Source organism: Canis lupus, chromosome 5 (assembly GCF_048164855.1).
Source record: "Canis lupus baileyi chromosome 5, mCanLup2.hap1, whole genome shotgun sequence".
NCBI classification, from domain to species: domain Eukaryota; kingdom Metazoa; phylum Chordata; class Mammalia; order Carnivora; family Canidae; genus Canis; species Canis lupus.
In genome coordinates this window covers 6,683,318-6,706,193 of record NC_132842.1, presented here as the reverse complement: position 1 = coordinate 6,706,193, position 22,876 = coordinate 6,683,318, and the positions used below count along the sequence as shown (strand labels likewise).

Below are 22,876 nucleotides of genomic sequence, written 5' to 3'. Positions count from 1 at the left end.
AGAAGACATCCTTAAAGTTTCAAATAAAACAATTAGACTCTGTCAAGGGATTTCCCAATAATTGGGAGAGGAGGTTCTTGGCATATTATTCAGCTTATTATTATCATACATATTATTATGCTGTATCCCTTGTTTCTTCTGCTTGGATATCCCAACCTATAGTTAAAACTGGATGTCTTAGTTCTTAAATCCATTAATTCTAGAAACTCGTAGTCAGAATGACTTCCCTCTTCACTCAACACAGACTCACTCATTTTTTAAAAGAGATTTTATTTATTTATTCACGAGAGACACACAGAGAGAGGCAGAGACATAGGCAGAGGGAGAGTCAGACTCCCTGCGGGGAGCCTGATGTGGGACTTGGTCCCAGGACCCCGGGATCATGACCTGAACCAAAGACAGACACTCAACCACTGAGCCACCCAGGTGCTCAAGACTCACTCATTCTCATTCTCTCACTTCTGAGTCCTACCCCTTGCATATGTCTCTCCCTTCCACATATTCACTTGTATACACTTTCACAGGTTCTCCTTCATCCTGGACCCCTTTCAGGCAGAGGTTCCTTAAACATAGCATATTTTCCCCTTGAAGCTCAGCCGGTAGATGTCTCCATTACTCCCTCATAGCTAAGACCTTGGCAAGTAGGTTTTAATCATTTCTTTAACCGACAATAAGGAGGAGGATTTGATAATTTGCCTAAAATGAGCAGATGCTCGGGAGGACACGTCCCCATCCTACGTCCCTCCTCTTCGATTTAAGTCAGAAATGAAAACCCCTTTCTCCCTCTTTTCCAGGCAAAAGAAAAGGCTGATATAACTAAGCATGCAAGACGCCAACACCCTCCTCCTCCTCAGTACGTCCAAGTTTCCTTTGCTCTGAGCCACAAACGCTCTGCTTCTCCCTTCGCTCTCGCCCACCTCACCCCCGCCCCCGCAGGTTTCCGAGTCATCAGGGAACGCGAGTGGGTGAAAGGACTCGGAGCTGCTGCATCCCGAGCCGCCGCCTCCTCCTGCGCCTCCTCCGTGCCGCCTCGGGTTCAGCACTGGACAGCTCCCGCCCCAGCCCAACAAATGGCAGTCGGCTGATTGACAGAGGAGCCGACCAAACAGGGAACCAGACGGCTTGAAGCCGCCCGCCCTTCATGGGTTTGGTTGCGGCCAAGCTGCCTCTTTAAACCGGCTTTCCTCCCGAGAAGGGGGAGACAGGAGTGTGGTTTGTGGCCAAACCTGAGGACTCCGGTTAACCAGTTGCCTGGTCCTATAAACTCCAGAAAGACAATCGTCTTCAAAGACACCTTCGCTCTTTGGGACCGAGTCGTGCGCTCGCCGTGGGGATCCGTGTGCGCGCACTCGGCGCCTCCCCGCGGAGCAGCGAGGAGGAGCCAGAGCCGGGAGGCGGGAACGACCTGCCACGGGTGAGATGATGGAGCGGCGTCTTTGGCGGCCGCGGCGGCAGCAGCAGCAGCAGCAGCAGCAGCAGCAGCAGCTCTCGAACACACCTCAATGAGAGCGACGGTGGAAGCTGCTGAGCAGGAAGACGTAAGCAGGCTAACTGTAGCCGCCGGCTGCGAGAGGGGATGTAACCTGTTCGGCTCAAGGCTGTGAGGTGCGTAATCCCGAGCCGACCCATTATGGAGCGGGTGCAGCCAGCGTTGCCACAGGTGATTTGATTTCCTGTGACGGTAGCTTAGCCAGCCGGGCCAATTCCGAAACATTCTTATTTTAAAGTCCTTTTCGACTGGGTGCCGCCATCTGGAGAAGGGGACGACTCCGAGTAAAAAGTCTTACTGTTGATAAATTGGCGACCAAATTTTACAAAGTGTCTCCCGTTACCTCCTCTCGTCTCTGCGAAGCAGATGGGAGCCATGGCTTATCCCTTACTCTTCTGCCTCCTGCTCGCTCATCTGGGTTTGGGAACTGTTAGCACCAGCCGCGACCCTCCGGGACGGCTGGATTCCCCTCGAGAGAGAAGCCTGAGGCTGAAGCAGCACGCCCAGCAGCCCGCGCGAGCCGCTGCCTCGGACCCCTCGGCTCCCTGGAGCCGCTCCACCGACGGCACCATCTTGGCGCAGAAACTCGCCGAGGAGGTGCCCATGGACGTGGCCTCTTACCTCTACACCGGGGACTCCCACCAGCTGAAGCGAGCCAACTGCTCCGGCCGCTACGAGTTGGCGGGCCTGCCGGGGAAGTCGTCGGCCCTGGCCAGCTCCCACCCCTCCTTGCACGGGGCGCTGGACACGCTGACACACGCCACTAACTTCCTCAACATGATGCTGCAGAGCAATAAGTCGCGGGAGCAGAACTTGCAGGACGACCTGGAGTGGTACCAGGCACTGGTGCGGAGTCTGCTGGAGGGCGAGCCCAGCATTTCCCGGGCAGCCATCACCTTCAGCACCGAGTCGCTGTCCGCGCCCGCCCCGCAGGTTTTCCTCCAGGCCACCCGCGAGGAGAGTCGCATCCTGCTCCAGGACCTGTCCTCCTCGGCACACCACCTGGCCAACGCCACGCTGGAGACCGAGTGGTTCCACGGCCTGCGGCGCAAGTGGCGGACCCACTTACACCGCCGCGGCTCTAACCAGGGGCCCCGGAGCCTGGGCCATAGCTGGCGGCGCCGGGACGGGCTTGGCGGGGACAAGAGCCATGTCAAGTGGTCCCCGCCTTATTTGGAGTGCGAGAACGGGAGTTACAAGCCTGGGTGGCTGGTCACTCTCTCCGCTGCTTTCTACGGGTTGCAGCCTAACCTGGTCCCCGAATTCAGGTAGGGAGTGGAAAAAAAGGCAAAAGCGAAGCCTTCCTTCCGGTTTCGCGTTGGGGAAGGAACACTTGGCTGTGACACTTAACGCTTCTCACCCTCTCAGCCGATCGCAGGCTGAGGGCCGTGTTTGGCGGGCGCCTGTGCTTAGGGACAAGAAGCGCCCTACGTTTGTTAGCTCAGTGAAGGCTTCTCTCGGACCAGTTTCCCTGCAAGGGGCAAGAGATTGGGGAGCATTTGACAGAGTTGAGAGACATCTCTGATGGCCTATGCTTCTTTTCAACCCTCAGGAGAGCAGGGAGGGGGAGTTCCCCCTCTGGGGGTGATCTGAGGGCAGCTGGAGAGCTCCGGGTGTGCCCACCAGGCACAGAGTGGCCAGCATTGGATGAGAGAGAAAAGGGAACAGGAGGAAGACAGAATTCCCCATTTCTGCCACTTAGGGGTAGCCTGCACCTGCTTCCTATTTGTGTAGTTTTAGATACCAGCCTGCTGTTAGTTACTGGAGGGGGTAGGATTAAAACCGTGCATCCCCTCTGCAGTCCTATCCCCTGAGCGGTGAGTCAGTCTCAGCAGCATAGCTGCCTCCAGGATCCAGACTTTGCAGTTTGGGCAGTGTGCTTCTGCTACCCATCTCCCTCATCCCCCAGTCCTCTTTTCTTCCCCTCTTCCTCCTCTTCTCTGTGTCAGGCATACCTGAGTGTCTTCCAGTCTTTCATCTACTCACACACTTTATAAATGAATCTGATTGAGTTATCTTAGGGAAGAAGGGATTAGTTCTGATTGAATTCACTCAGGGAGCTTGTTGGAAATTTAATCACAGTTCTTCTGTATTTCCTGTCTAAAAGTACAGCATTTGTGGGGAGATGAGCATTTGCAAATTAGCAGCGGTAACTTCTGCCCTGGGAAATGCCTTACCTTTTTGGTGAAGAACTTTTAAGAAAATAGCACTTAAGAGTGGATGTGAGGAAGGAACAGAAACACAAGAGTAGAAACTCCTAAAGCCTGGGAGAGGGCCACAGATTGACTGGGATCCTCTCAATTTCCATGATGGGAGGCTCTGGCAGCAAGTCTTGGGGGTTGAGGTGTGCATCTGTACTTTTTGGGAACTTAGGCAAACGTAAGAAACCTGTGTGTGTGTGTGTGTGTGTGTGTGTGTGTGTGTGTTAATGCTCTGTTTGGCACAAGGACAGGGTGCCAAGCTGGTGAAAGATAACAGGCTGAGTACTGGGTGGGCAAAAGGGGAAATCAGAAAGCTGGTTTGTCTTAGCAGTGTCATTTACATCTGCATGACCCTCCAATAAGTTGCTTAACCTCTCTGGGCCTCAGCTACTTATTATCTACCAAGTGAGGGATTTGAACTAGATGATCTCCAGGGAGCCATCTAGTTATAAAATTCTGTACCTTTTAATGCCAGCAACACTTGAGAAGGCAGATAAAAAAAACAACCCCCTTCTTTGATTCTGTGTGACTATATTAAATGTGTGTGTGTATGTATGTATGTATGTATGTGTATGTGTGCGTGTGCATGTATTTCTATCTCTTTTAAAGACCTTGTCTTAAACCAGAGTAACTCTTTCCTACTTTCAGGGTAATCAATCTCATTTCCTCCTGATTTCTGCAGGATCCTATTAGTAAGAGCTGAGCCCAGCTTTGAGTCTTTGCCATATTGTTTGCTCAGGAGAAGAAAGATCGGCAGATGCCATTCACTGCCAGCAAATTGTTTGTGGCCTTCAGATAAGTCTTTTTAGGGAGACCCAGTTCCCAGGATCAATCTATCATCTGTTATCTGTCTGTCTGCATCTCTCTCTCTCTCTCTTTACATATCCATAACATTTACATTCTGTCAGATTCTGTGGTAACCACTTTGCATGCAATATCTTGCTTAATTTTCACAACTCTATGAGTTAGGTTTTATTAGTTTCCCTATTTTACAGAAAAGGAACCTGAAGCAGGGAGAGGTTAAGCTTTTTTCCTGAGATCCTATAGCAGGTGAGTAGTAGAGCCAGAATTGGAGCCCATTTCATACTTTTAACCGCTATGCTAAACTCTGTCTTATGAAGGTGTTCTAAGAATGCTGCAGAGAGTATTGCTGCTGCATAAAAATATATGTATTTTCCAGGGTCAGATGTGGGACTAAGGAGGAGAAGCATTCATTTCAGAATAATTTCTCTTAAGGCTAAGAAAACATGAGTCACCTAAATACACTCAGTGCCTTCTGCCACCCAGGATGAAAGGCCAAGAACACAAAGGATCTGAGGTTGCAAGGGCTCACACGCCCCCTACCTGTTTTTTTGGACTACATACAGAAAGTAGTTTGTTTCCTCTGGCTGAGTTTCTTTAAGTGCTTTCGTAGTCATCAATGGTGTTCTTTCGCCAAGGCATGAAGCCAGGCCATTTAGTGTTTGGCTCTCTGCAAAGCTGGTTCCTCCTGGCAGTATGTATGGAGAACAGAATAACTGCACTCCTGTGAGTGCCTTTGCCCATGTCTTGTGCCTCTCAAATGCTGTATTGAGGATTTGCACAGATGTTAATTATAGGAACTAGAAGAAAACTTAAAGAGATCAGATGGTTCCTCCTATTGTTTAATAGATAAAGAGAACTAAAAAGGTGAAGTTACTTGTCCAAAAATCACAAATCAATTTTATAGTACTGGAAGAAGTGGGATCCAGGCCTTCTATCTCTGGTTCACACTATGCTTAATATGTATAGAGCTAAATCATATTTCTGCGTCTCTCTTAACCTTTGCATACAATGCATCCTGGGGAACAGAGTTTACCCTTCATCACCTTTTAGGACAAAAAAATCAGCTCATAGAACCGGCTGCTGAATTAAAAAATATATACATTGTTTCTTACACACATATGAGATAATATTTAAAAGGGTCTTTCTTGTCTCTTCACACTCATATAACGCAATCCTTTCTGTTGTTGTTAGTGGTGGTGTTTTATGATCTAAGATATACATTCTAAAATTCTATTCTATAGGTGAATAATACTATACAGGCATGGTACAGGGAAAACCTCAAATAAATTTTTGGGAAACCATAATTAAGAGTCCTATACATGAGGCAGCCCTGGTGGCTCAGCGGTTTAGTGCCACCTTCAGTCCAGGGCGTGATCCTGGAGACCTGGGATCGAGTCCCATGTCAGGCTCCCTGCATGGAGCCTGCTTCTCCCTCTGCCTCTCTCTGTATCTCTCATGAATAAATAAATAAAATCTTAAAAAAAAAAGAATTCTATACATTATTTTAAATGTATTTTGAACCTCCATAATATCTGCAAAAAGCCTTATCTATAATGAAAAATCCATTGATAATACTTTTCTTATGGAAGAGAAAAAGGAGGAAAAATTTTGTAGTTAAAATTTTCATTTAAGATCAGTTAGTAAAAAAAAAAAAAAGATCAGTTAGTATTTTCTCAGGTCTTGCTTATAAGATTCAAGCATTTAAGTTATATTTCATTTTTAGATAATGTAAATCCCAAATATGAAATTTAAAAGTAATGTGAGAACATGGCTAACCATCTTTTTCTGTTAATGTTTATCACTATCAAATACCTCTCAGAGTAAATTTTATTCCCTTCTGTTTCAGAATAACAGAAGTATCTTAAATTTCAAAGCCTAGTTTAAGACTCACATTGGGAAGAGGCGAGCCTGGGTGGCTCCGTCTGTTGAGTCTCTCCACTCTTGATTTCAGCTCAGGTCATGATCCCAGGGTCTTGACATCGAACCTTGTGTTGGGCTCCATGCTCAGCAAGGAGTCTGATTGAGATTCTTTCTCCCCCTCTGCCCTTCCCCTTAAATAAATATATCTTTTTTTTTTTAAGGCTCACATAGGAAGGTAAATATTTATTATTCATTTCTTTATTTCTACCCCCCCCCAAATGGCATTAGCTGTTCTAATAATGTCTAATGACCCAAATGTCTCCTGGGTCTTTTGTTATATAGTATAAACATTTTAGTTCTCATCTTCCAACTCAGCAAAAGAGAGAGTAATAATTTAAGTTATACCCTCAGTTGTTTATATTTATTACATTAGATTTGTGATGTCCTTGTAAAGTCAAATCCTTGGTTTTGCATAGTAATTTTTCTTTGTGGAACTTAAAGTGATATGGAGTTGGATCCCATTCTGCTGAAATCATAGATATCTCATTGGTGGTAGTTGGTACTATTCAATGCTTAGGATGGATATAAGATACCTATGCGTTGAATTTAAATTAAGGTAAAGGAACCTTTGGGAACTAATTATTTTTTGACAAGCCAAAAGGGACTTAGGAATTCATTTGGCTTCTTTCATCTTCCGAACTTGCAATGGAGGAAACAGACCCAAAGGGCTAAAGGAACTTGCTAGAATGGCACAGCTCTTTTGTGGCAGCTTAGAATTAGTGGAAACCAATATATTTTGAGCACCTACTAGATGTCAGATACTTCATATACACCACTGCATCTAATTCTTTGTAATCCACCATAGTGACAACTTCAGAAAAGTTAAGTAGCTTGCCTAAGGTACATAGCTAGTATGTTAGGCAGCAAAAATAAAATTTAGATCTATCTAGCTGTGAAGCTTAGGTAGGTCTTTCTACGGTCCTATGCTGCTATTTCTTGATTACCAACTTTGTTTTCACCTTGTTATTAAAAAATACAACACAGCAATGATTTGAAATAATATATTTGGTCCAAATAAGTCATATACACTTATTATTTTTAGGCCAATCATACAACCAAGTATGTTGTGTAGTAGGAAGAATATTAGACTTGACAGAACTTTGCCTCAAGTTCCAGTTTTGTCTCTGACTGGCTGTATTACCCGTCTGGAAGTCAGCTTCTGCAGAATTAATATGTGAGAATGGACTTGATGCTATCTAAATACCTTTCTAACCCTTTGTTCTATACGTTCTTGATTGGTCTATTCAAATTGTCAACAAGTAGGCTTTGGAAATAGGGTGGATACACACAAGTGCAGTAGCTTGTGGAAATAGTATTGTTGGGAAAGTAACACACAGAGAAAGAGGAAACCATGTGGATGTCAGACCTGGTGTTGGTAAAAAACAGCAATAGGGCTATGAAGGAAAGATCAAATGGTGTGGAAACCCCTTCTTAGAACCTAACAGAAGAAATATCGAAGTCACTGATTCGCTGACTCTTGAGGGGTCACTTCATTCTCAGCATACTGCACCTGTACACCTCCACCAATAATTCTGCTACAGATATCTGATTTCCACAGAAGAGGGCACTTCACTTAAAGTATAAGGGAAATGACCATCTTGATCCAAGCTAAACATATCCTACGTCTCTCTTGTGGGGTAATGATAGTGGTGGAGAGGTTGTCTATAGAAACAGCACAGAGATGCTTACCTAGGTTATTGAGCAAAGAGTTTTTAGATCAACCTCTGTTACTGAGGTTTTTGTCTCAGTTATCTCATCTGTAAGCTGTGAATAGTAAAGTACATCTCCTTTGGGATTCTTTAATGACTAAATGAAGAATTGTGATCACACAGGAAGTTTAGTAAGTATTTTGTATTGTAGCTTCCGGCTTCCCAAATACACTCCTCAGACATAAACTTTCTTAGTTTAGCTGAACTAAAGTCATGTGATTAGTAGTCATTTATAATTTATATGATGGTTTTGTTTCATCCTTAATTATTGTGAAGTCTTGTAAAGACAGTGGATCAGGGTGGAAACATGGGTCTTGGAGATAGAAGATGTTGTCACCAGCCTGGACCACATCTTTGACTCATGGTATCACCATGGACAGTGGTTGCCTTTCTAGTCCTCAGTTTCCCTATCTGTAAATTGAGGGGGTTGGTCTAGGTGACCTGTAGGGTTCCTTATAACCCTAAAAGCCTATGATTATGTACCTAATTAAACCTTTTACTTTAACTTTTGGACTTTGATTATAATGCTGAAAACAGTTAATATATTTTCACTTAAATGGAGATCATGTTCATGTATGTTCAATGTATGTTATCATAGTCATTTATTCACAGAATAGAGAAAACCTCCTTGATACAGACTAAGTATATATGCTAGTGGAATTGAGACCACTATTTCTTTTCTTTTTATTGTCTTTTTTTCTTTCTTTTCTTTTCTTTTTCTTTCTTTCTTTTTCTCTTTCTTTCTTTTCTTCCTTTCTTCCTTTCTTTTTCTTTTTTTTTTCTTTGAATGCCACTTAAAAATAAGAATAAGCATGATCTGATATTCTAGATCTTGAAAGATCCCCTGGTTTTACTTAAAGGCAATATGAAGCTATTTTGCAGATTTCTAAATCAGGTGCATCAGTATACTCATGTAACTTCCCTCAAGATAACCAATGTTTAGGCATTTTGAAGCTCCTTACCTCTTAATGACAACCCATTTTCAGTTTATTTCTGTAGTTGGCTAATTTTAAAATTTCAAAAAGGCCTATTTATTGTGGTGCAGCAGTGGCACAGCATTACTTGCCATTTTGTAGAATATACATTTGAAAGCAGAAATGAGATTTCTGAGATTGCTAAATAAATAACAAAAGTATATGCCTGCCCTCTGGAGAGGGAACTGATGCCCTCGCTAGACTGGTTTTATGTCTTCAAATGCTAGATAAGTCAAATTTTACTTTTAATTGCAGAAAGACAGCAGTTTGTTGTTCACTGTTCAGGGTTTTATGGCTACCCTTTTCCAATATGCATTATGTTTTATGATTATATTGTAACATAACAGGATGCCAAGAAGTATGTTGTTGTTAGTTTGCATTTGGTTGGTACCAAAACATTGTTTTGTTTATTTTCTCTCTTGTTTATTTTCTCTCTTCAGATCTTCAGCCTTGTTTATTTTCTCTCTTCAGATCTGGATTGGTATTTACAGGGTTATTTTAGCCGAATTACTAAAATAGTACATTGGGATTTTAATAACTTTGGAAGCTTAATGGCTGCTATTCACAAATAGGCCACACACTGATACTGGGGCTATGCTTGGAGAGTTTGCAGCCAATGGTGTTATTAAGCTCTTGTCCACAGCTTTGGCATATGCACTAGGGAGGGGGGAGCTCTTTCTGTTGGTCTTTTACCCTTATTTGCTTTTTAGCTTTTAGTAAAAAAAACACACACACACACAAAAAACCCATTTCTCTGTGTAAATTTCTATTTTCTCTGGGCATTTACTCATCCAACAAATCTTTTTTTCTTTAGGAAAAAAAACTATTAAAATTATTTAGGTGGATAGGTTGTTCTATGAAATACTTCTTCAGTGAATTGTCTTTCTCAGGTTCCCTCCTATCTTATTCTACAATGCCAAGCTTAGTATAGGAGCTATGATGAACTTTCTTTTTTTGTATTTAAGGATATTGTAGTGTCTCAAAGCAATTACAATTATGTCTCAGAGCAAATATGTCTAGTTTCGTTATCTTCGTTATAGGTAGAATTTATAGAAAACACAGAATTAGCTTAAGTGGTCTGACCCCAAGATCATTTTTCCCAAACAAAAATCCTATTACCTACCTTTCTGTCATAGAAGGCAGTCTCTCTATTATGTGGTTAACTATTAATTCTAATTAATTGAATCCAGTTAATTTTTATCCATTATAATATTTGTTGTAGCATCCCCCTAGTTAAAAACTATAACCACAACAAGACAATGTGGAATTTTTAAAAAATAATTCTGTCCAGTTAGCAAAGTACCCAGTGCACCTAGAACTTAAAAGGAAACTTAGAGTTACATAAGATTTTGGTTTATTTCCTTAACCTTGTTTTCTTACTATTTATGTGTTTTGTCCCATGGGTATGCCTTTTTACATTATTATGGAAGAACTTTCATAGTAAAAGGTGAAAGATTTATTCAGTGATCCAAAGAGAAACCAGAGTACGGAAAAACTTTTATAGAATAATTTGACACATGGCTTTTATCTGAGAAAGAGGAAAGATGATATAGTATAGAATAATGTATTTTATCAATTCTGAGATGCATTTCCCCCCATTTTGATGTCTTTTAACTTGAGATCTGTCTTATGATTGAGAGCATGTCATTTTCAATTAGCATACATTTTCTTTTAATGGCACACAATATAATGTATCTTTCGATTAATGGTATCTTATATTTGATGAATTATAATATTAGGAAATGAGAAAATAAATTCCAAGATATCTCCAACTATACAGTTCTATTATCATCTTTAAGTTATCAAGATGCAGCAAAATGTACATATATGGAAACACAAAATCTAGACATCACTGGTACATATAAATTAGATTGCTATTTGCCTTCATAATTTGTTTAAAAAAGGCAAGCTATCCTAAAACATGGAGCTACAATTTCTTTTTTTTTAAGATTTTATTTTTTTAAAGAATTTATTTATTTATTTATTTATTTATTTATTTATTTATTTATTTATTTATTTATTTATGAGAGACACATAGAGACATAGGCAGAGGGAGAAGAGGCTTCCTGCTGGGAACTTGATATGGGACTCAATCCCAGGTCTCCGAGATCATGACCTGAGCCAAAGGCAGATGTTCAACCACTGAGCAACCCAGATTCCCCTAAGATTTTATTTCTAAGGAATCTCTCTACCTAATGTGGGACTCAAACTCACAACCTAGAGATCAAGAGTTGCATGCTTTACCAGCTGTGCCAGCCAGGTGCTCCCACATTTCTTTCAATTTGTGTGAAATATACAAAATATTGGGCCAGTAGTTGTAGAAACTTTTGTTTTCAGATTAGGTCCGGTAAGGATTATCAAAATCTTTCCCACACTATCTGGTGAAGAATTTCACTCACTCTGTGGGAAAATGCCTAAGATAATGAGAATAAAAGACCACTTATAGACCAAAAACAGGAAGAAATATATCTTTCTTTTCTAAAGGGCTTAGAGGTTTCAGGGTGGAAATAAAAACTTCATGGTGTAGTCATGTAATTAGTTTTGGTTAAAGAGATTCAAATGGAATTGTGGAAGTGAATGTTTTTCCTTTTTTTTCTAGTCAGCTGCCTGAGTGAAGTTGGACTTTCCCTTACTTGATATGTCAGACCACTGCATAGAGCAGGGTTTCTTCACCTAGGCTTTATTGACATTTCATTCCAGTCTTGTTTGTTTTTAGATGTTTAGCAGCACTTCTGGCTGCCTCCTATGATGCTTGTAGCAACCTCCTTGCCCACTATGATAATCAAAAATGTCTACAAACATTGCCAAATATCTTCTTGAGGGCAAAACTGCCTATGGTTGAAAGCTGCTGGTGGGGAGAGAATTCATATAAATATACTATTCTGGGGCTATTTCAAGGGTTCTGTATGCATGTGTATATGTGTGTGTGTGTGTGTGTGTGTGTGTATAAGTCTATCAGATCACGTATTTATTTATTTGGAACATAAGATCATTTCACATATAGAACCTGATATGAGCGAGAACTGGAAAATTTTGATGGATCAATGGAATATTAATCTACATTAATATGTCATCAGGGCTCAAAAAGAAAAACTTGGCAAACTATTTGCAGAATTTGTTACTAATGGTTTAAATGTTTTTACTATTTCTATGGTTAAATGTTTTATATTTAAGGTTTTTCAATAAAGGATGCATTTTGAAAAAGAAAGTATGTGCGTGTGGGGTGGTGGGGGCATTATTTAAAAAAGCAAGTTTTAGTCAATGTCCTGGGAAAGCTCATTTTTGAAGAATTAGAATATTAGAAGTCAAAAGGATTTTAGAGATCATATAATCTAATTTATTGTTACTTTTAAAGGGAAGGAAATTGAGGCCCAGGGAAGTGACCACCACTTGCACTAGCTATGGCTGCGGTGAACTTGCAGTTTAATCATAGGTACAAATAAAAACACCCCACGTCATCAAATGAAAGTTAATTTATATTCATTATTCACTGATCTTGAACCTTGCTGAGCATCAGGATCAACTGAAAAGCCTCATAATACATTCCTAGGCCCTCTCCAGACCATGTGAATGAGATAGTTTGAGGATAGATTCAGAAGATTATAATAAGTAAAAAGTCTTTGTATTTCAGAAGCAATTCGTCCTTAAGCCCAAACTTGGGAAAAGCAAGCAGTGTTTGATAAGGTTATAACCCACACATTCCATTTCTCAAGATTTAAAGAATAAAAATTAAAAATTGTAAATGCTTAGTATTTTCAGCTTTAGTCATCAAAAAAATCTGGCAATCCAATATTGTGAATGATCGTACTGGTAGGGGTAGAATGAATAGCAGGTTTTTTAGGAAGGCAGAGAGATCACAGGTACTGAGGCTTGGAATGGTAGGCCACTAAGTATTATGCTATATCTCCCTTTCTTTATTTCAGGTTGTTTTCTCACCTTTAAAATAGGGGCTATCATGAAAGCAGCTGCTTGGTATTATTACTTATTTATTTCTGTATGTAAAAGTCCAATTTCCCCAACTAGTTCTACATGGCCTTCAAATGCCAAGGACCACATTTTATGACTTCCCATATTCAGTGCCTCAAGAAAATTGCCTTGCATATTTCAGGGAGGCAGCATGGAACAGTGTCTAAGAGGAAGGGTTTTGGGATTATAAACCTACACTTGAATCCATGAACTTTCACTTTTGCTGTGTGACACTGGGCAAATTACTTAACTTTCTATGTCTTCATCTTGAAAGGGTATAGAGTACCTCTCATTGTTGTAAAGAGTGAACAGTCATATATATGTATAAAGAGTTTAGCATAAGGTATGTAATGTATTCTTTTAAGAAGCACTATAGAGTCTATAATGTGTACTTTGGTAGGGCTATAGATACTGGGGATGTAACAGATATGACAGAAATCCCTGCCCTCATGGATTTTTTTTTTGTGTGTGTGTGTGTGTGGAGGTAGGGGGAGATAGATAATCAGCAAGCAAAATTAGTAGAATAATTCTTGATAGAAACAAGTGCTATAAGGATATAAATAGGATAGTGAGATTAAAAAAATAGGTGAGTGGTAGGTTGGGTTGCATTAAATGGGGTGGTCAGGAAAGATCTTTGAGTTAAGAAATGAAGGATGAGAAAGAGACTGCCATGGAACAAGTTGAGGTAATCATGTTTTAAATAGGAAAGAGTAAGAGCAAAGGCCTTGAGGCAGGATTGAGCTTCAAATGCTTTAAGAATAGAAAGAATGTCTTACCGGAATGTATTGAGAGGTAGGTAATGACATAAAAAATGAGAGGAAGACACAGAGGAGATGTTTAATAAGTGGGTTAAAATATTGTGGTAATATAGAAACATATTAAGTGCTTTAAAAAGTTTTAACCCATAGCAATCTGTAAATTATGGATGCATTTTCATTGTTTTTCTTTGGATGGTTTTATTGTAGTGTTCTAATTTTATTTTGGCAGATTTTTCTTTCTTCATTTTAGTGTTGGCCTTCTTGCTACTTCCTCACATAGCTCTCTGAGAGCTTGAGTTTTCCAGTCTCTCTGATGAGATTTCAGTCAAAGAATGAGGTATTTTTAGTTGCTCCAGTCTCTCTCTTTTTTTAAAAAAAAAAATACTTTATTTATTCATGAGAGACAGGGGTGGGGTGGGGGGGCAGAGACGTAGGCAGAGAGGGAAGCAGGCTCCATGCAGGGAGCCGGATGTGGGACTAGATCCTGGGAATCCAGGATCATGCTCTGGGCCAAAGGTAGATGCTCAACTGCTGAGCCACCCAGGCATCCCACAGTTGCTCCATTCTCAAATGTGAATGAATAAATTGGAATTTGAGCAGCAAGGGAGGTAGAAATAAAAAATCCAAAATTTCTTGCAAAAATAAGTTGGGTGCTTTTCTTCCCCCCTGGCTCAAACCTGTAAGGGAAGTATTTTTCAGATGCAGACAGGAGAATAAGGACAGAGGCACAGCAGGTTAACTTATGGGCAAAGCATTCTTTTTCTTTACCAGCATTCCTGGAATGACATCCTGTGGGTCCCTGACTTCTCTCAAGCTGGTAGCTGGCAGGTCTTGTCATTTGGCATTTTCTGACACTCTCTGTTGTCCTTTGTGCTCAGGTCTAAGATGTAGAGGTCAAGGGCTGCCTGAAAAACTGCCAGTGAGAGGCATAAAGCATAGACATGAGATTGGAAGAGCCAGAAGAAAGACCACTAACATTTGGATGTGAATTTGGAGGTAGAGTTTCCATGATAGGAAGTATAGGTAGGAATGTATCTCTAATGAGGTACATTAAAAATGGAAAATCAGGATTATGGGTTTTAGGAAATAAAATAATCATCATTAGCTCCTCCAATGTGACAAATGTGGGATTTAGCATCTTTATATTTCATTTTTCCTTACCCTCCTCTCTTGTTTCATTAATTGTATTTTTAATTTTTCTACTGGTTACCTCAATTTTTGCACCCATAAATTTTAAATAGTATCTTCTTTTTTTTTACTTTTCATTGTCTTCCTACTTCTCTTGCTATTCCAGTATTTTAGATAATTAAAGATGGTGGCATTTATAACCTGTCACTGCAGTAAAGAAGCAAAAACCAAAAACCAAAAACCAAAACCAAAACCAAAACAAGCAAAAAAAAAAGCTGTGCTTTGTCTATTCATTGCCTCTAAGAATTGAAACTTGAATAACTGAATCTGTCATTTTCAGAATGTTCCAAATTTCAAGTGCCAATGGATTATCTCTCTCTAGACCAGTTGCTCAAGACCATGGTTTAGTTTGCATATATCTGCATGGAGACTTTTCACATATTGCTCCCTGCCTTTGGAATTGCCATCTGCTTTCCTTTTTCATGTTAAAGAAATAAAAAGGAACCATATTATTATTTCTAAGATCATTTGACTTTTTAATCAATCATGATATTGGTTAAAGAAAATTTCACATTTTTGATGAAGGCATTCTTATTGGAGTCCCAAAATTGCTTTAGGACTTCTGCAGAATAACCATCATGGAAATTTCCTCAAATTACTGAAATTTTGAATCCAACTGTGTGTTGGATTCAGGTTCTCTTAGTTCTAGAATTCTTATTTTTTCATCCCATGGAGTACATTTCAAATACTTTCTAAGCATCTCAGGTACCTTCTAAGTAAAATTTCTAAGTCTTCCCATGTCTGAAAACATGTCTTTTTGTATGATTGATTGTCAGAATATAGAGTTATAGGTTCAAAGTCATTTTGCCCTCAGAATTTTAAAGACATTGTTTTCAGCATTCATTGGTGCTGGTAAAAAAAAATTGATATTAACCTGATTTATTACACTTTTGTAGGTAATTGTTTCTTTTCTTCTCATAGAAACTTTAAGATCTTTTCTTTTTCCTTGGGGTTCTGAATATTCATGATGATGTGCTTAGATGTGATTCTTTTTATTCATCAACCTTACCACTTAGTTGGCTGTTTTAGATTTTTCCACTCAGAAATTTTCTTTTATGAGTGCTTAAAATTACTCTCTCATACCCATTTCTCTTTCTGGAACTCCAGAAACATTTAGATATTTGACTTTCTGGATTGATCTCCATATTTCTTAACTTTTCTCTCATTTTTTCATCTTTTTCTTTTTACTTTCCCTTCTAGGGGATTTTCTTATTTTTTCCTTTTTAGTGAATTAGTTTTCATCTGGCAATCTCTTTTAATTTCTACAAACTCTTGCTCTGATTTTTTATCATAATTGTATGTTCATTTTCTTAAATCTCTTTGAGAAACTTAAAATACTTATTAAATTGTCTTCTGTTGCCTGAATTATTGCTGTTTGTTCCTGGTTTAGTTGTTTTGCTTTTTCATACCAGCTCTTCTCCTTTATGCTACCAGTTCATCTCAAATGTGATCCTTAGTCATCAATTTTCTGATTAAAGGGCTAGGTTAATTTACATAGCTAGAGGACATGGAGCCTTGTGTCAGACATGTAGGCCTAGTTCCTCAGTAGACTTCTCCCTTGATTGTCAGGCTTCATTCACTTTAGGATACTGGAGAAGGAAGTTGGCAGTCTCTGGACCACCCTAGACTTCTATTCTGGGATAACTAACAACCAATTTTAGAAGTTTTAGCTCTTCTCAGGTATTTCTTTTTATCTATTTACAGAATGATTCTTGGTTTTCAGTTTGGGGATAAATACCCTTGCTGCACACAAGGAGAGGTTGTGACAACTTGTGTAATTGATGGAAGTCCTTCAGTTCATCACCTTGATGTCTGCTGCATTTTCTACTTCTACTTGCAATTGACTTTGAGCTTAAAATCTTTCTGAAAAGTCTGCTGGAAGAGCAGTGTTCACCTTATAGCCCTTTCCTGATCATGTCCTGGACTGAGCTCTTACCACTCTGGCTTATTATCAGTATGATCCCAGATAATTGTGTCAAGTCTCTGATCAGCTATTTTGCCTCATTCCCTTTTTATACTTATTTACTGCCATTACAGGTGGATGGGAAGGGATGAGGTAGAGAAATATATGCTCAACTCAGCAACTTGAACAAGAACTCACTTAGGTCTTCTGACCATTCTTCTTACTCTTACCAAGGATCTGGACATCATATCAGCTCTTTTCCTTATTAGGTGTGTGTCTACATAGGGTTCAGAGCATACAAGTAAAACCTATATTTAGTTTACACCTTGGGTACCTAACCCAAGGCTATTTATCTTAATTTCAATAGCAACATTTTTTTTTTTTTACTTACTTTATGGCCTTATTTACTGTTGTTATTTTTGGATCAGAAGTGGCCATTGCCACAAGCTGTATCTCTTTCTGTGAAAAATTACTATATTAACAGCTGACTTGTTTTTATTGTATAAAATATTAGGGTCTAGAAAAAAGTCATTTAGAGTGAAAAAATCCGGGCAGATTGTCAGCTGGTAGTTTGACTTAAAAATCTATATTAAGAAGAGTCAACAGAAAAAAAAATGAGAAGTTTAATAATTTAAGAAATGATTGACACAAAAGGTATTTTCATTTGGATATTGTAGCCAAACACTAACATAAATGGCATTTTAATTAATCAACAGGAAACTGAAGGCATGAGATCATTATTTTATGTTTTAAGAGAGACTGCAATATTCACATTAAACATTTATATTCCCTGACAGATATATTTTGTCTTTTTTTTCCTCCCTGGACATTAAAAAAGTGTGACTTTGGACATATTATAGAACTTACATGAACCTAATTTTTCTTATTCTAAAATGAAGAAAGTATTTCCTCTTTTATAAGATTATTATTTGAAAAAAATGAATGAATCAATCAATATAGGTGATCTCTTTGTACTGAGTTCCCTGACAAGGGATTGTCCTACCCCATTCAGAAAGGATAGAGGTGATATAAGCAACACTGGGGATGAGTTTGATAAAAAAAAAAAAAAAAAAGCTGTCCTCTTGTTGTTTAAAATTTAGATAAAATGAAGCTCAAAACTATCCCAGTGAAGGAAAGCCACAAAATGAAACATCAGTCAGCTATCTCTATAAAAGTAGCAGACTTAAAATATATTTTTCAGAGGGACAGTCGTATATTATCAAATTTTAAGAGATGTGCTGCACTTAATTCTGAAAAAAGTATCACCTTGAGGATCCCTCAAATACAATGATTGTATATGTGGATAGAAAAGAGATGTTGCTCCCGATTGAACTTACTTCATTTTATATTTATCAGTTCTTTTTTAAAAACAAAACTTGAGTTATTTATTTTTTTCGCATACAAAGTGTACAGATCTTACTAAGGAAGGTGTGACTTGATTGCCAAAAACCTTCCAAGAACAAGAAGCCAGACAGATGGAAGACGTTTGTCACTATGTAAAGTTTTGGTTGGCAAGCTTTCTCTGGACATGTCTGCTGCAAAGTAGTGTGGGGGAGGAGAACATTTTCTTGCTTTAAGACAAGACAAGACAAGACAAATTCTTCTAGATGTTCTAGAGGGCATCAGACTATGTTCTTATGTTCTTATGTTCTTTTTTTGTTGTTGTTATGTTCTTATGTTATTCTGTATTTCTTGTAGTTATATGCTAGAGTTTAATGATATAGATTCTGGGTGCTTTTGTGAGAATGCTTTCTGAGGATGAGATGCCCCAAGTGAGGAAACTATACAAAGATTACTTGAGTCACTGAAACATGAATCTAGATTCTTTTATAGTTAGATGGGAACAGAAAGTAAATAGCTCATCTTCCCTTTTAAAAAAAGTCTTTTCACTTTTCCTTGATCAGACCCCATTTGCAACTCACCTGCGAAGTGTGCTCTTCTGTTCATATGCTGTTTGTGTACAAATAATTTTAATTAAATACTTGCTATATAGCTGATTATTTTGCTTTTATTTCACACCACTCTTTTTAAAAATCTCTTCATGTTGCCACATATACAATCAGTCCATTTCTCTATTGCAATATAGTACTCTACTGCTGCATTGTGTGTAGAAACTGTCCAGTCCCAGGGATGGGTACCCAGAATGTCTTCAATTCTCTGCCATTACAATAACACTGTTGTAAGTTTATATGCCCTTTATAGACTCGAATGAGAATATCTTTGAAAGTTATACACAAGAGCAGGATTTCTGGGTTATAGAGAAGGGCAAATGTATTTTACAAAATATTGCAAGATTGCTCTCTCGATAGGCTGTACCAATCTACATATTCACCAGTAGGGTGTAAAGGATCCTATAGATTTACATTATTGCCAACACTTGGAATTATATGGCTATTTTTTTTTTGCCAGTTTAATGAATGCAAAGTGATATCTCATTATTGTTTTAATTTGCTTACGTATCTCTTCATGTGCTTGTAAGCCTGTTGTGTTTACTTTTCTGTAAAATGCTTGTTTATGTTTTTCCTGTTTCCTATTATGGTTCCCATATTTTCATTGAATCACAAGAGATCCTGGTGTATAGATACTACTGTGTCAATTTTAGACATTGTAATATCACCCAATTTGTTACCTTTTAGTTAACTTTGTTCATAATCTTTAACCTTGAAGAGAATTTTCAAAAATTTATTATGTTACTTAAAATTTTGCCTTACAGTTCATGCTTGAGGGTTCAAGAAATCTTTCAATACTTCGCCACAAAAATGTTCTCTTATGTTACCAACAACTAACTTTAAAGTTTTACCTTTCCCAGTCAGGTTTTTAACATTTGGAGTTACCCTTGTACATGGTATTAGGTATGGATCAAGGTATTATTTTTGTTCACTTAGTGAGCCAGATTCCCAACACTATCATCTTTACCATACAGTTAAGTGCCTTATATGCACATGTATGTTTCTGAGTTCTCTATTTTGTTCCACTGCTTTCCATGTCTGTTTTTCTGTCAATGTTATGTTTTGTTTCCATGATTGGGCAGTGTTTTAATAATTGCTTGGGCAAAACCTACCTCGTTTCACAACTTACTTTTATTATTCTACTTATAGCAAGCTGTAAGTTTCTCAAAATCCATATGGAATTTTGGTTGGTTCTGCATTAAATTTATAGCTGCATTTAATCAGAATTTGCATTTTTAACACAGTAAATTATTCCTTCTTAGAGCATGGGATATCTCTCCATATTATTCAGGTCATCCATTTTGTCCTTCATTAGTTTCAAAATTTTTCCATAGAGATTTTGTGTATTCTTAAGTTAACTACTACAGAATTTATGGGTTTTGTTGCTATTTTATATGGCATCTTTTAGTTATAATTTTTTATTGGAGATTGTTGATATAGATAAATGCTATCGATTTTTGTACATTGATCTAGTGTCTATCAAACTTGCTGAACTTTCTTAGTATTCTCGTATTTGTTGATTTTATTGTCAGAAAAATGATCATATACAAATAATGATGGTTTAGTCTCTCCTGAACTTTACATATCATTTTTTTCTTCAGAGAATTAGTTGTGATTTTCAGTACCATATTAAACATCATCAGAGATAGTAAGCACTCTTGACTTAAAGGGAACATCTTAAAAAGTTTCTCCTTTAAATATATTGTTGAAGAAGCAAGCTTTATCAGGTTAAGAATATTCTCTTTTATTTAGTTTATCATTAAAGAAAATTAGGTAGTAGAATTTTGTAAAATGTTTTTATCTTGATTAACACAATCAGATTATTTTTCTCATTTCTTCTATTAACGCTGTGACTATGTATTTTCTTTTTTTTTTTTGGTTTTAAGTTTTTATTTTAATTCTAATTAGTTAACATAGTGTTCTATTAATTTCAGGTGTACAACATAGTGATTCTACAATTCCATACAATACCCAGTGCTCATTACAAGTGTACTCCTTAATCCCCATCACCTATTTAACCCATAGCCCACACCCCATCAGTTTGTTGTCTATAGTTAAGAATCTATTTCTTGATTTGTCTCTTCTTTTTCCTCTGCTCATTTGTTTTGTTCTTAAATTTCACATATGAGTGAAATCATATGGTCTTGGTCTTTCTCTGAGTAGCGTATTATTATTATTATATCTCCAGTTTCACCCATGTTGTTGCAAGTGACAAGATTTCATTTTTTTATGGCTAATATTCCATTGTGTGACTATATATATATATATATATATATCACTTTTTCTTTATCCATTCATCAGTTGATGGGCACTTGAGCTTCTTCACTATCTTGTCTATTGTAGTAGTGTGATTAACTTTTTGAGGAACCTCCATACTGTTTTGCACAGTGGCTGCACCAGTTTGCATTCCCATTGACAGTGCATGAGGGTTCCTTTTCCTCTATATTATCACCAATATCTGTTGTTTCTTGTGTTGTTGATTTTGGCCATTCTGACAAGTGGGAGGTGATATCTCATTGTAGATTTGATTTGCATTAATGGTAAATGATAATGAACATCTTTTCATGTGTCTGTTGGTAATCTGTATGTCTTCTTTGGAGAAATGTGTGTTCAGGTCTTCTGCCAATTTTAATTAGATTATTTGTTTGTTTTTGGTGTTGAGTTGTATAAGTTATTATGTATTTTGGATACTAACCCTTTATCAGGTCATTTGCAAATACCTTCTCCTAGTTAGAAGGTTGCATTTTGGTTTTGTTGATTGTTCCCTTCATTGTGCAAAAGCTTTTTATTTTGATATAGTCCCTATAGTATATTTTTGCTTTTGTTTCCCTTGCCTCAGGAGACATATAGAAAAAAGTTGCTATGGCCAAAGTTAAAGAGGTTACTGACTGTTTTCTCTTCTAGGAATTTTATACTTCCAGGTCTCACAATTAGTTCTTTATTTCATTTTGCATTTATTTTTGTGTATGGTGTAAAAAAGTGGTCCAGTTTCATTCTTTTGCATGTTGCTGTTCAGTTTTCCCAACACTACTTGCTGAAGAGGCTTTCCCCATTGATATTCTTTCCTGCTTTGTTGAAGATTGACCATATAATTGTGGGTTTATTTCTGGATTTTCTATTCTGTTCTATTGATGTATCTATTTTTTGTGTCACTACCATACTGTCTTGATCACCACAGCTTTGTAATATAGCTTGAAGTCTGTAATTGTGATACTTCCAGCTTCATAGTTTTCTTTATCAAGATTGCTTTGGCTAATCAGGGTCTTTGTGGTTCTATATAAATTTTAGAATTGTTTGTTCTAGCTATGTGTAAGATGCTGCCATTATTTTGATAGGGGTTGCATTAAATGTGTAGATTGCTTTGGGTAGTATAGACATTTTAACAGTATTTGTTATTCTAATCCATAGGCATGGAATGTCTGCATTTTTTTGTGTTTTCAATTTCTTTCATCTGTGTTTTATAGTTTTTAGAGTATAAGTCTTATCTCTTCGGCTAGGTTTATTCCTAGGTATCTTACTATTTTTGATGCAATTATAAATGGGATTGTTTACTTAATTTTCTCTTTCTGCTCTGTCATTATTGGTGTATAGAAGTGCAACAGATTTCTGTCCATTGATTTTGTATCCTGAGACTTTATTGAATTATCAGGTCTAGCAGGTTTTTAGTAGAGTGTTTGGGTCATCTGCAAATAGTGGAAGTTTTACTTCTTTACCAATTTCGATGCCATTTATTTATTTTTTGTTGTCTGATTGCTGAGGCTAGGACTTCCAGTTTTATGTTGAATAAAAGTGGTGAGAGTGGACATCCTTGTCTTTTTCCTGACCTTAAGGGAAAAGCTCTCAGTTTTCTGTATTGAGGATAATGTTACTGTGGGTTTTTCATATATGGCATTTATTATTTTGAGGTATGTTCTCTCTAAACCTACTTTGTTGAGAGTTTTTATCATGAATGGATGCTATAGTTTGTCAAATGCTTTTTCTGTGTCTATTGAAATGATCATATGGTTCTTATTGT

The 22,876-nt window shown here is 38.1% G+C and overlaps 1 protein-coding gene across 2 annotated transcripts in view; it reads left to right on the top strand.

The window, feature by feature from the left end:
* The first annotated feature begins 799 nt into the window (after window positions 1–799).
* GPR158 (G protein-coupled receptor 158) overlaps window positions 800–22,876 on the top strand; it is a 410,138-nt gene continuing 388,061 nt past the window's right edge. Inside the window, exon 1 of one of the 2 annotated variants that reach the window (XM_072825311.1) lies at window positions 800–2,757. In XM_072825311.1, the coding sequence (XP_072681412.1) occupies window positions 1,856–2,757 (902 nt within the window). In that variant the 5' untranslated portion in view covers window positions 800–1,855. The remainder of the gene's footprint in view (window positions 2,758–22,876) is intronic. The other variant, XM_072825312.1, reaches the window with a different exon arrangement.